Source organism: Lynx rufus, unplaced genomic scaffold (assembly GCF_022079265.1).
Source record: "Lynx rufus isolate CCGP_SWC_20201006 ecotype Redwood Valley unplaced genomic scaffold, mLynRuf1.p SCAF_15, whole genome shotgun sequence".
NCBI lineage: Eukaryota > Metazoa > Chordata > Mammalia > Carnivora > Felidae > Lynx > Lynx rufus.
In genome coordinates this window covers 39,589,509-39,603,671 of record NW_025814829.1, presented here as the reverse complement: position 1 = coordinate 39,603,671, position 14,163 = coordinate 39,589,509, and the positions used below count along the sequence as shown (strand labels likewise).

Below are 14,163 nucleotides of genomic sequence, written 5' to 3'. Positions count from 1 at the left end.
GCCCTAGTCAAGCCTTCAGAGGACGACAGTTCCAGCCAATGTCTTCATGATAATTTCATGAGAGATCCTGAGCCAAAGCCACCCAGTTAAGCAGATCCCAAATTTCTAAATCACAGAAACTGTAAGGTAATTAATGTTAGCTGTCTTCAGCAGATGAGTTTTGGAATAATTTGTTACACAGCAAGAAATAACTAATACACTACTCGCACCCCACATACCCTCCCCACTCCCACATTAGGAAAGGAAAATAAGAAAGGAAGTTGTTAAGAGCTCACACTTAGGTTTCACTTACTTAGATATCAAGATTTGGTTCAAAATCATCCCCTCTGTGAAGACTTTCCTAACAAACCCCAGCCAATTCTCATATGTCTATACTAATATTTTTAATTTAGAAAATTTTGTGTACATTTTGAAATCAGAGTTTTAACTAAAGACATATGTCCTGTTTTTAATTTAAAAATAAAGTTTTTTCACGGGCCCCTGGGTGGCTCAGTTGGTTAATCGTCCGACCTTGGCTCAGATCATGATCTCGCTGTTCCCAAATTCAAGCCTGGTGTCGGGCTCTGTGCTGACAGCTCAGAACCTGGAGCCTGTTTCAGATTCTGTGTCTCCTTCTCTCTCTCTGCCGCTCATGATCTGTCTCTCTCTCTCAAAAATAAACATTAAAAAACATTTTTTAAAAATAAATAAATATATATATTTTTCCCTCGGGCGCCTGGGTGGCTCAGTCAGTTGAGTGACTGACTTTTGATTTTGGCTCAGGTCATGATCCCAGGGTCATGGGATCAATCCCTGGTCAGGCTCTGCACTGAGCACGGAGACTGATTGGGATTCTCCTCTCTCTCTCTCTCTCTCTCTCCCTCTGCATCTCTGCCCTGCTCACGCTCTCTTTCTAAAAAAAAAAAAAAAAAAAAAATTTATTTATTTTGAGAGAGAAAGAGAGAGTGGGGGGGGAGGGGCAGAGAGAGAGAGTAAATAGAGAATCCTAAGCAGGCTCTAGTTAGCACCCGATGTGGGGCATGATCTCACAAACCATGAGATCATGACCTGAGCCAAAATCAAGAGTTGGACAACCAACTGAGCCACACAAGCATCCCCAAAATAAATTTTTTTTCTGAATACAAAAGTGATAAATACACATGGTAGAAATTTTGCAATAGTCTAAAAAGAAGAGAATTTAAATTACCTAAAATGTGATCTCACTGAGGAAAACACTATTAATATTTTTAATATCCATTTTTGCATATATTTTTTACATAAATGGGGTTATTTTGCACATGCAGCTTTTCATCCTCTTTTTCTCATGCAGTGACCTCATTTCTCAGTTCCATGACCTCCTCACTTTAGTTACTGACTCCAGGGTCAAGCTGTAGTTTGAACACTTGCTACTGAAAGTGTGGTTCGTGGACCAGCTACACTGGCAACAACTGAGAGCTTATTAGAAATGCAAAATCCATCATGATCTCACTTCAGGACATTTGCACTTGCTCTCCCTTTGTCTATAAGGCTAATCTCCCAGTTACTCGCTGGGCTCATTCCTTCACTGCATTCTGGTCTCCGCTCCAATGCTGTCTGCAGAGAAAAGCCATTCCTGACTATCCCACCTGAGGTTGTATTCTGGTTGCACTCCGTTCCCTTACTCTGCTTTACTTTCTTCAAGTATTACCATCACTTGACGTTATTTTAGATGTATTCATTTTTTTATTTCCTGCCACAAATATTTTTGGAACCCCCACTATGTGTCAGGCACTGTCCTTCCTACAAGCTTTGGGAACACAGAAGGGAGCAAAATACACCCTACATCCTGCACTCTAATGTAAGCATGCTATATAGATATGTTGTTAGCTATTATTTCATGTTTCTTTACTTATTCATCCTTTCAGAAGAGGCCCAATCCTCACCATCAACAGAAGGCTCCATGCCAGGTCCCATGACTTAAACCCACCCTGAACAGTCCAGCTTCTCTTTAGAGGGAATTTTTCAATGTGCTTTTGTGCTGTGTTGAGCTAAGTTTAACTTGGTTGTTTGAAACTCCATGAATTGTCCCGATACAATTTCCCTGCAGTGGAAATTTCCCTTACTTGTTGTAAGCTTCCAGCTACATAGCGAGTCTTATTCCTGTGCAATTTATGTAAGTTCAAAGGGGTTCCCAAAATGGGACCAAAAATTTTTATCATCATCATAATTGTCGTTGTCATCACCATCAGCAGCAGCAGCAGCAGCTACAGCAGCAGCAGGGTTAGGGCTGATAAAAATTTCCAAAGACAGAGTTTATCTTTAGTGTCTTCTTACTTCATCTGGTACCTCCTTCTTACACTCCTGCACATCTAGGTTCCATTTCTTGGAGGCCTGGCCCGCAACTGGTTATCATGTATTCCCTCCTAAGGTGGCAAGGTGCACCTCAATGGGAAGGGCTTGGAGACCACAAAGCGGGGTGGGTGAGGAACACTAATAGCTTATTATGCACCAGGCTACCCTTATCCCCACACAATCCTCTCAATGTGTGAGGAAAACACAACCTAAAAGGACATACTTTGTCCATCATTTTCCAGATGAGAAAACTGAGGCTCAAGGAGATTACGTAACCCTCCCACATCACCATCTCCCACTGGATGGTCTGAAGTCAGCTCTGCCTTCCAATCCTCCTGAGCCTCAAAAATTCAAAGGAACACATTTCTGATGATGGATTATCTAAAGCCCAGAATGGAGGGCGTTTTTTAAAAAATGGGCAGAGGTGGGAGCAAGTGATGTAGGTATTGATGACACAGGGTCCATGCAGCCAGACTTCTCAATTACAGGTGCACCAAAATGCAGAGACAGACCGTATCTCAGGTAGTGCCTGCACTGATGCCTTCATCTGGCAGAAGGGCAATGGCAAGGCCCAATGTGGAGGAATTATACTCATTTAAGCCTGAAGAATTAAGATTACAACCTACAGTCCAGGAAAAGCACACCTACGTGATTATATTTACAGGAACCAGATTTTCTAATAGGAGATGAGAGAAGAGGTAACCAGTTTTTGCCCCTTTATAAAATCACAGGGGCGCCTGGGTGGCTTAGTCCGTTAAGCATCTGACTTCAGCTCAGGTCATGATCTCACAGTTTGTGGGTTCGAGCCCCGCATTGGGCTCTGTGCTGACAGCTCGGAGGCTGGAGCCTGCTTCAGATTCTGTGTCTTCCTCTCTCCCTGCCCCTCCCCTGCTCATGCCCTGTCTCTCTCTCTCAAAAATGAATGTTAAAAAAAAAGCATTTAAAACTGCAGTATCCCCCTCTAAAATCATCAACAGAAGTATCATCACCATAATTTTATAGTTGAGTAGGAAATTACCATTTCTAAGAGGGATTTCTAAATTCAGCAGTGTTCGCATGTCTTCATTCCCCTCCAGAATGGTTAAATGAAAATGAACAGCTTTAGCATAGAACAGAATGTGTAATAAAATATTAAGTAAGCTTTTCAGGCAGATATATTTTGTTTAGAAATCCCCGTCTTGATCCCTAAAATTAACTAAGGCAAGGGATCAAAATATAACGGATCTCATAGCATAAGCATGTTTACATGAGCATATAGCATGCGATGAGATCTCTGATGGCCCAAGGAACTTAGGGCTCCTCTTTCTACATGGGGTTCACAGGGCAGAGAGGCTTCCAATACATGTCCTGTCATTAGAATGGGCAGGAATAGGACTGGATGATGAGCAGTCCCTCTCTGAACATTTGAACGTCGTCAAACAAAACATTTATTGAGCTCCTACTCTGTGCCAAGTACTGCACTACTGACAGGTAGGATGTGGTTTGATGGGTAAAATAAGATGTACACTCGGAAAGTTAAATAGTTCTTGTGAGTATAAATACGTGTGTTAATGATAATGAACACCTTCTGTTTGTGAATGTCACAGGATAATATTTTGATATATTAAATGATATGTTTTCCCTTCTCAGTAATTCTTGTTACCTGTGAACCTTTTCCCACACAGGATTTCTTGGCACACTGCCTCAGGGATAGGATTAGACTACAGAACAAAGGAGGCAAATCCTTGCCTTTTGAATTTCAAAACCTGAAATCTTGGTAAAAACACCATGTTTGGAAGAAAAATAGATCTGGAAATGGTTATAGTTTTTTTTCTAATCCTAAGATAAGATAAAACTGGGGGGTGGGGGGTGGGGAATGGCAGGGAGAGTAAAAGCAGAAAAGGTAGACACTTGAATGGGTCACTAAAGAGGCTTATGTTTGTCTCCTCTGCCCTGACCTCATTGGACTGAGTTCCTGGTGTAGAGGAGACACAATAGATAGTCCAGGAAACTGGGCAAATCCCTCATTTTGTGAGGGCAATCTGTGGCCAGCACCCAGCCTCTCATTTCTGGCTGCTGCCTCCAGGCTCAGGGAAAGCCTCACAGACCCCAGGCCCTTAGGGTCACTTACCCCGCATTTTGGGGACACGGCAGAGACTGCCTGGCTGAGGACGTGTATCTAGATGAAGAGGACCCAAAACAGCCTGCAAGTTACCCCCATATGCCCATGGAGTTCAGGGACAGAACAAAATATTTTCCAAGTGCCCAAGAGGAATAGATGGGACAGACTCAGAACTGAAAGATCTTGTGGCCCGGGGCTGGGAGGACACAGTGGTAACTTGTGTGGGACACAGTCACTGTAGTGTGATGTGAGCAGCACAGCAGATGGCAGCATGGACTGATAAGAAACCCTGAGGACTGGTTATCTACCCCCCAACTCTCTCTCCCCATCCCATGCTAATGCACTCTGACAGCTCCCTAGATCTGTACAAATACATCAGGTTCATGATTCCTCCTGATAATTATCCATCCCAGAAAAGAAGCCCCCTTGGGTTCTCTCTCACAAACCCAGCCCCATCTATACATCCACGCTTAACCAGCTTCCTTCAGAAAAATTCTCACAGGGTTCAACTATACTCCTGACATGGTAGGCACATTGTTTTTTCATTCTTAAGAAATAAAGAGAAGACCGGGCAACATGTCCTGTGTAACAGCCCATGAGACATCGCAAGAGAAGAGTAGGTCTAGAGTGATCCTAGGTTCCTGATACCTACAATATCTCCCTTCTTAGCTCAGATTCTAAATCTAGAACCTGAGCAGAATGGTGGGGAAAGTGTCTTCCAAGCTCTCCTCTCCTTGTCAGCCTTCTAAGTTGCCCCTTTTCCCACTTTCGTGATGCCTGGTGTCCAGTGCTTCTTGCAATGTCCCCGTCTTCCCACTGCAACCTGAAACTCATTCACATTCAGGTTAAGGAACTTAGAACAGCATGAGGTTAACCCCTCCTCCTCCCCTGTTTCCACAGCCAATCAGTTGTTAAACCTACCTTGTCGCTATCTCTCCTCCCCTTTCCGTTACATGGAAATGCTGTTCTCTATCTCAGTCCAGGAACATGGCAGAATTGCACTTCCTCTCCTCCTTGAGGCTGATCTTGGCCAGCCATGTGACCCTTTGGCCAATGAAAGCTGGGCAGAGGTGACATGTTGCTTTTGGTGGAAGTGGTTAATTGCAATATGTGAGACTACAACACTTTTTTCCGGCCGCTGGAACCGGCAACATTTCAGATGGCAGAGGCTCTGCTGACCTGATTCTCAGAGTAAGGACTCCAAGTCTGTGTCCAATGGGTGTGTAATGTGACCAAGAAATAAACATTTTTTAACTAATTCACTGGTTATTACTGCATGTCATCAAGAGGGCATGACCACTGGTTGACCCAAGAGCTGGACCAGGTAATCAGAGGCTCCTCACCCTCTCCCCTATCCTTGGCATGAACACTCTGCCCACCATTCCTACCAGGGAAGCCATTTTCAAGGATGCAGGTTTGACAGAGCAATGTGTTGTTGAAACCATCCGAACGATACATGTGACTGAAGCCAGTTACGATTTTCGCAGAGTGGGAGAGGAGATCTACTTATCTTGCAGCCACCCAAGATAAGCCTTGGATTTAAGGTCCCTTGCTTATTAAAACTGCCATCTACCAATCTGGAGTGCTCTGCCTCTCTCTGTTCTCTCCCTGCCCAGTGTGTATGGGGGCCAGTTTTGCATTTCACCCCGGGAAATCCTTCGGCCGTGAACCAACAGCATCATAATCTAGCTTATCCTGACTCATACACTTGGGTTCCTGTTGAGCTTCAGGCTCTCATCACTCACCTGAGCTCGAACACATGCTACTCAAAGTGTGGTGTGCACACTTATGGTATCCATAAAATATGGCCGGTTTGCAATGAAGTGAGTACAGATACTAAGAATAAACATTTAGAAATTCTTATAGCAATTTATCTGATTAATTTTATCTGTTCAATCTAATAATAAGATATTTGGGCTTACAGTCTCTCAAAATCTTAGCATTGTGCCTCACCCATGGGGTACTAGAAAAATGTTTGTCAAGTTGGATCAAAGCTTCATGATTACGAAGTAGAATTACAATAGGCGTTCAAGCAACAGCAAGCAGATCTGGGGGATATTTAAGGTGCAAGACCCTTTCTCACTGAGTGTGAAACGATCATTTAAAAGTTCCTAGAGTCTACTCTGTACCAACACAAAAGTTAGCTCCAACAAGCAGGGAACATTCCTGAGCTCTTTCTCACTTAACACTAAATACTGTTTTAAGTTTGCCTGCAAAACAGTGTGGGCATGAATGTATTTATTCTCTGGAATAAAACTTTGTAAATATATTGCCTCTGAATATGGTTTTCCAAATTATCCACAAATAGCTTGACATTTGACACTCTTGTTCAAGAGCACAAGAAGTTAATATAAGTGATCCCTAAATCTCTTCCCAACTCCCTCCAGGACTCACTAGTTTTCTCCCCCAGAGGTTTTTTTGACATTAATACATGTCTCTGCACCACACAAGAAACAGGCAGCATGGCATCCTGAAAAGAACAGTGAGCTGGGTGTTGGGACACCTGGTTCTCGCCCTCACTGCCCACTCACTTGCTACTACTACACGAAGCCATTGCTTAGCTATTGGATGCACTAACTTCTCCTCCTAGTAAGTGAGGATACTAAGTTAATAACAACAAGTACGTAACATCAGCTCTGCTGGGAGAATCAAAATAAAGAATACAGAAGCCTTTGGTCATAAATAAAGTGCTACGCAATTGAAACTTAGCCTTTATATAGAATACTGCCTTGGAATGCTCTCAGATTATCTTGTACACATGGATTTTCTCCTCTCTGGCCAGACAGTAAGTCCTTAGAGGTGCACTGTGTAAGATCTCTTTGTATGCTACCTTTGGGACGTTCTGTCCTTTGGGACAAATAATATACATACAATGATTGTTTGAAAACTGTTCAATTCACCAAAAGTTGTTGAACCCCTTCACCATCAAGTCAAATGCATAAACTTCATACACTGCATGACAGATATTCCTCCCTTACTGACATCCTTTCAGAATTTTGGTTAAGGAGAGTTGTAATTGGTTATCTGAGTTCCTTGAGGGAACAGGTCATATGTCATTAACCTTTGTATCCCACATTTACCTTAGTGTTGCAGACACACAGAAGGAGCCCAGCTAATGTATGAAGATAAATTAATAAATGCATGGAGTGACTTTAAGGAAATACTTCCTAATATTACCTCCATTCAGTCACCCCGAAACCTAAAAAGCCAACTTTTGTTTGATTTTGGTTAAACTGGCTTTCAATTTCGCAGAATCCACCAAAACATTTTAAAAGTCCACCTGCCCAGTAAGTCACATGATTTTTCCATCCTCTGTCCTTAGCGAGCACAAGCAGTTCTTATTCAAAGATCATTAAAAGGATTAGGTTGCAAGAGTGAGAGTGGTAAGGAATGGAACAGCTATCAGTCTGGAAAGAAAGGAAAATTGTACTAACTGTTCAGATACAACACCATTCTGCACAGTAAACAGAGTGCGGTGGAGGAATAAAGGGCTTCTATATAGAGGAGCTATAAGCTCTGGCAAGACCCACTGTGCTGCACTAGTGAAAAGCTTCCTGCTGGGGCTGCAATGGAAAACATGACCTCACAGAGGAGTTCAGAATAGAAATGCTCAGAAAAAGATGACACATCAGAAGTTTTTGGTTAAGTCATTTGGTTCCAGGCATATAAAAGTTTCAGTTAAAAAATAATGCAGGTCACATGAAGTTGGTAAGAGATTGCTATTCTCATCAGAGCTTAGAATTCCAAAGTGCCTCTGCCCTCATGTTCTTCACCTTTAGGAACACATTCATCTAGAGAGGCCCACGCCCTGGAAAGCAAAATAGGTTAGTCTGGAGTCACTGGATCTAGATTCGCCAATGTTCCACTGATCCATCCCAGCACAGAGGGCTCAGACTAGGGACTCCAAAGAACAAAGGCCAAGACAGCACTGGAGAGAAGTCAGCAATGCCCTTTCCCCGTTCCTGCTCCCACATAGAGAGGACCCTCTTATAGGGAAAGTCTGTGTTTATTAGGGCAGCAATTTATGTCTTTTACCAACATTATTAGCCAGTTCAGTGAGTGTTTCAGAGCTGGGGTCTCTTGCTATGTGATGGGACCTTGAAGTTTACTTAATAAATTAAGCTTTTGCAAGGAAAAAATGAAATGTGTCACTTCATATGGTTATGAATAAAACCATAGTCTAGGAAAAACACCCACCTCCCCACCCTTGTCCCAAACAAGCTTTTATTTTTCAATATAGATCTACATTTTGCACAAAGCATGAATCAAGTCACATATTTAATGTCAGTAGAGTATAATTTTACAGGCAGGCCAGAAAGGAAAAGGGGGGATGTAAGCACGTAAAACTTATTTATATTTTTTATTTATGTCTACTCCCCACAGATTGAAAAGAAATTTTCAAGAGCACCACTTCTGAAGCTAACCTACTCCCAGCGCCTGAAAATTTGGTGCTTATTGAGCACTGCCCTCTGGTGTCCAAATGGATCCCTTTAGTTTGCCTTGAGGCAAAACAGTAAGCCTCTCTATAATTAAACTAGCCTACAATCTGCATTCATTTTTCACTAAATATTTACGGAGAGCCTAGTACATGCGAGTTTGTGGAAGGAGATGAGATACACAGATGTAAAAGAAAAAAAGACACGGTTCCTTGTTGTGTTCTTACGGGGCCCAAAATCTAACAAGAGAAAGCGGCTGCAATCACACAGTTAATTTGATCATACAGAAGAAAACCCTTTACCTAGTTTCTCAGTCAAATGAGACTGACACATCTGGGTTGTTTCCCTTTCCAAACTGTTCTCAACCATTATTCATGTTAGCAGGTATCTGGCAGGCTTTGGATAGAAGAGTCTTTGAAGTACAACCTTTGTACCCCTTTGGTGAAGGGGACATTCTGAAATAGAGAAGCCATCCTCTATTATAATGATCAAGGCCTAGTTTGAAAGGTTTCTGTGGGAATGCTCCTTTGAGTTAACCCCAGAAGATACTTCTGGTCTTGTGGACACCTAAGAGCTCACTGGTTACCAGATCTGACATACAAATCTAACATTCATTAAGCCTCACATTTCTTTCTGAAAATGCAGACTGTTTTTGTAGCACTGTGATGAGAAGGCTCAAACGGAATCAAGTGGTAGAGACCCTAAGAATAGATCATAAACTGTCTTAGGATCCTTAGGTCTACAAATTGCCAACTGGAGTCACAGAAACACACATTGTTTTGAACGGGTGCATTTTCAGACCTTCTGGGAAAGCAGAGGGAGTCTGAAGGAGTTGTCAAGACTTTCCATCAAGAATAAAAGTGAAATTCAAATATCATCAAAGGAAAGTAGTCAGGAATGACTACAGACCAAGAATGATGCTTTACACTATTTTATAACGTTCCTCCTTTTTGCCACTTTTGCATTCTTGCTCCTGTTGTCTTTTAGTGTAGTTAGCTGTGACTTGCTTCTCACCATCAGAACATGCCCAACGTGACAGGATTTATTGTAACATTACACTGATTACATGGTAAAATTATGAGATCCATCTTGCTGAGACTTTCTCCCTTGCTGGCTTTGAGGAAAACAACCAGCTGTGCTGGCAAGGCCCATGTGGAAAAGAGCTGAGGGTGGCCTCTTGCCAGCAGCCCACTAGGGACTGAGACCATCAGTCCAACAGCCCACAGGGAATCGAAAGCTGCTAACAACCACACGAGGAAGGCAAGGAAGCCTTGCCCAGTCAAGCCTCAGATGAGACTGGCCTGAATGCAGCCTTACAAAGAACCCAACTTTGAGATATTAAATGTATGTTATTGTAGGTTGCTAAGTTTGTGGTACTATTATTATGCAATGATAGATGACTAATATTGATCTCAAGATATTTTATTTTAAAACATTGTTATTATAAAAGTGATACAAGAAAAACAGAAGACAAAGTCATCCATTTATTGCTCTGTCACCCTACTGTAAGTGCAGTTAGTAATTTGTCACCCTTTCTTTATATGCTTGTTGTGTTATTTACATCCATGGTCCTACCCATTCATACACTTCCATATCTTGTTTCATTAATTATATATTTTCTCATGTTTTTCATTATATTCACTACTAATGTTTAATGAGTACATAACGTACCATTCATTGGATACATTGGCTATCTGTATCTGTTTAATGACTATTTCCCTATACCAGAGGTTGGCAAACTATGGCTCTACATTTGTAAATAAAGTTTTATTGGAACACAGCCATGCCCACTTACTTACATACAGTCTATGGTTATTTTCGTACTACAAAGAGCACATTTGAGAAGTTTGAAGAGAGACTATCTGGTCTGCAAAGCCTAAAATATTTCTCTTCTGGCCATTTACAGTAAAAGTTTGCTGACCGCTGCCTTAAACTTTTAAGTGGTTTACAATTTGGGTTATTACAACTAATACCACTTAGAATATCTTTGTGCATATAATTTTGTATACTCTAGGCAACATAATTGGGAGGTATTAAACAAAAGTGGAATAACTGGGTCTACTTAACAAAGATGTTTCTACGGCTGGCACTGTCCCTCACCATCTCTCTAACATTCTAGCCAGGATACAATAATGGCAATGGTAATAAGAATGGAAAGCACGGCCCCGTACTTTCATAGGTAGCACTTCTCTGGTCCCTATTAATCCACCTGTGCATGTACTTTTACGGTTGGAATGAGCATATTTTTACTTTTGGTGTAAAGTCAACAGTAATTGCCACATAAAAACCAACTGGAAGAAAACTTGGGGATTTAAAAGTAAACTGAGCAAACTCTCCAGATGTCAAGGTGTCCATGAAATGCCATTCCAGGCTAGCTGTAGTGGCCAAAAGGCACTAAGTGCGTTGAATAAGAAAAAGGTGACAGTCTCAACAACGTGTAAGCAGTGGCAGCAACGAACAGTGAGGCAGCTATGAGTGGGGGAAACAGAAGAAACACATGTGTTCTACCCCTCTGAACACATCCTAAGCATAAATTTGTATATAACTATAATTAAACTGTCTCCAGATAAGAAAGTTCTAGAGCAACTATCCTATACCTAGGAACAACAACAAAAAATTCTTCTATCTGGGAAAGTTTTATTCCTCAAAAAGAAAAACTTATGGAATGGGACCAGCTAAGTCAACCCTAACTATCTCTGAGATAAAGGATGAATCAGGTTGACGGATCTCAAATCCAATCCCAAAGTAAGCATCAGGAAGAATAGGTGTCATCTTCTAAGGGAAATATTCTGCAATTAAAAAAAAAAAAAAAAAAAGATCAGGATGGACCTTTTCCCCAATATGGAAGGTAACTTAAAAGCAAAATCAGATAGATATTTAATGTAATTATCCCAATTACACCAACAAAATATATAAAGAAACCATATACAACATATTTACTTTATTAAAATATTCCTATCAAAATGCCAACCCATTTAACATTTTCTAAAGATGTATTCTTTTGGCTGAAACTTTTATAAGCCTTTATATTCCACATTAGTTAATTATCAAATAATATCATGACTTTATAAAGTACTCTAGGAAATGATGAAATTCTCCAAAGAATAAGTAAATCTAATTATTTTTGTGAAACCTAGGAACATATTACTTTAAACAAAACAGCCAGTTTTCTGAGGTGTGAAAATCAGGTCATTTTTTCCTTGAATTTTCATATTGCAAAGGAAGTTGAATGGCTTGATTCACACTTCAAAACATGTCATAATTTTCTTTTTTTTTTTTTCCACTGTTTACTGATAGTTGCCTCAAAACTGACCTGAGGGTCTGGCAGCATAAATCCATCAGTAAGTTTATAATAGACTATTGTGGAATCGGACTCCACTATGGCCAAAGTAAAAGACATTGGCAAATCTGGATCACCTTGCAATTTTCGAGATGCCTTCAAGATCTCCCTTATCCTGAAAATAAAGCCATAATACGTTTAGGATTCATAGTCACTCAATTAATAATAAGATCAAACACTGTAAAATCTTGGGGAAGAGAGAGTCAATAACATTATATCCACAGTGCTGACTCAGGAAATGTCTGAAAGCTCAAATATAAACATCTAAAGTTGCCATCTCATACAGAAAATCCTCTAACTAAGAGCCATTTACTGAAAGCCATCTTTCAGTCCCTTTTGTATTTACCCGTCTCTCCTGATCATCGTACATGAGAGAATTACTGCATTCTGGAACCTACAGAATAGGGTACTAACAGTGTTCGGTGAGTCTACATTGTCTAGGGATCCTGGGCATTCATTGTCCAATTTTCCAACTTGGTATCATATGGCAGAACAATGTGGTATTCAGGTTTGCTTTAAAAAAAAAAAAAAGGTTATAATAAACATTTCCAAGTTTCTACATGGTATTAATCATTTCTACCTTTAAATGGCTATATAGTATCTGTTGACTCAAAATTTACCCAATCATCCCCCTATTTCTATAAAGTTCTTTGAGGCCTTTTAGGGGGAGGAGGGTACTAACAAAGATGTGGTTATGAGGTTAGTTGTTTCTGTTGGGTCTTTCCAAGGATTGGAATTATTATATATGAATATAAATATTTTTATGGTTCTCAATATGTATTCTGATACTTAACAGAAGCTAAGAGAAAAATATAGAGAGGAATAAAACTTTTTTCTTATAAGGTTATATATCAAGCATCAATTTTATAAAGGATTTCAGTTTGCCTGCTATGGAAAATAATGTACCAAATCGAATATCTAGGTCTTCAAAGTTCTATTAGCTTTTGTTTACCACAAACTAAAAATCCTTATTACCTACTCAATAAAGCCTATGTTCAATAATTCAGTAAAATGCATCCTCCAGAGGAGCTTTCTTAAAAAGGCAAATAAAAAATGATCAGTTGTTTTTTTCATTAAGCTAACCAATTCTCCAGAAATTGGAAAAAGATTTACTGGCATATTAACATGCTACAAGTGAATACATAAATAACTCAATACTCTTGTGTTCTTTAGCACAAGTGTAATTTATCCCCTTAAGTTCTACTTCCCATCCCTAAGTAAAAATTCTTATGGTCACTCTTCACTCATCTTATTAGCTATTAAATCTATAAACAATCTAAAAAGAAAAGTCTCTGCTTTGAAGCATTCTTACTACAATAATTATAATTTAAAAAAAAAACATTATAGAGACTGGAGAATTTAGTGATTTAAAAACAGCAATAAACTTTTAGAAAGCTGGAACTAAATTATTCTTGCTAAAATATCACTTAATCACTTTATGTCACCCAGTGATAAGTGGTTTGTGAAAACAGTTGCTAAAGGGTGCTTACCTACTACCTCTCATTTAAGTGTTCACAGGCATGTAATGATATAAGGAGGGAATGTGTTTCTAACTTTTTTTCCTCAGAGTCAAGCCATTTCTAAAACGACCTTGAGTGAGTCAAGTCAACAATATGGTAATACTTGAGTTGTTAAGCATAACTGTCAGGCAACATTTATTGGATATATAAAATCTGTCTACTTGGCAAAATCTTAATTCCTTTTCAGGAATTAGCAAAACATCATCTTCTCTCTTAAGTCTTCCCTGTCACCTTTCCCCAACATCTAGGCAAAGTCATGTATCTTACCCTACAGACGCACCTTGTGCAAACCTATACTACTGTAATTGCTACCTTGTATTTATACCTCTCAGTGTCTGTTTTCCATTGGACTGTACCCATTTTCAGTGCTGAAGATAAACACATTAGCCCAATGCCCAATATTGTAGTAGAATATCTGGGCAGAATGAATGAATGAAACTTTGAACAAAGATTTCA

The 14,163-nt window shown here is 40.1% G+C and overlaps 1 protein-coding gene across 1 annotated transcript in view; it reads right to left on the bottom strand.

The window, feature by feature from the left end:
- Positions 1 to 10,317: 10,317 nt before the first annotated feature.
- TSEN15 (tRNA splicing endonuclease subunit 15) overlaps positions 10,318 to 14,163 on the bottom strand; it is a 29,689-nt gene continuing 25,843 nt past the window's right edge. Inside the window, exons 4-5 of the mRNA XM_047076894.1 lie at positions 12,161 to 12,302; positions 10,318 to 11,636 (exon numbers count right to left, since the gene is read on the bottom strand). Coding sequence (XP_046932850.1) covers positions 11,616 to 11,636; positions 12,161 to 12,302 — 163 coding nt within the window. The 3' untranslated portion in view covers positions 10,318 to 11,615. The remainder of the gene's footprint in view (positions 11,637 to 12,160; positions 12,303 to 14,163) is intronic.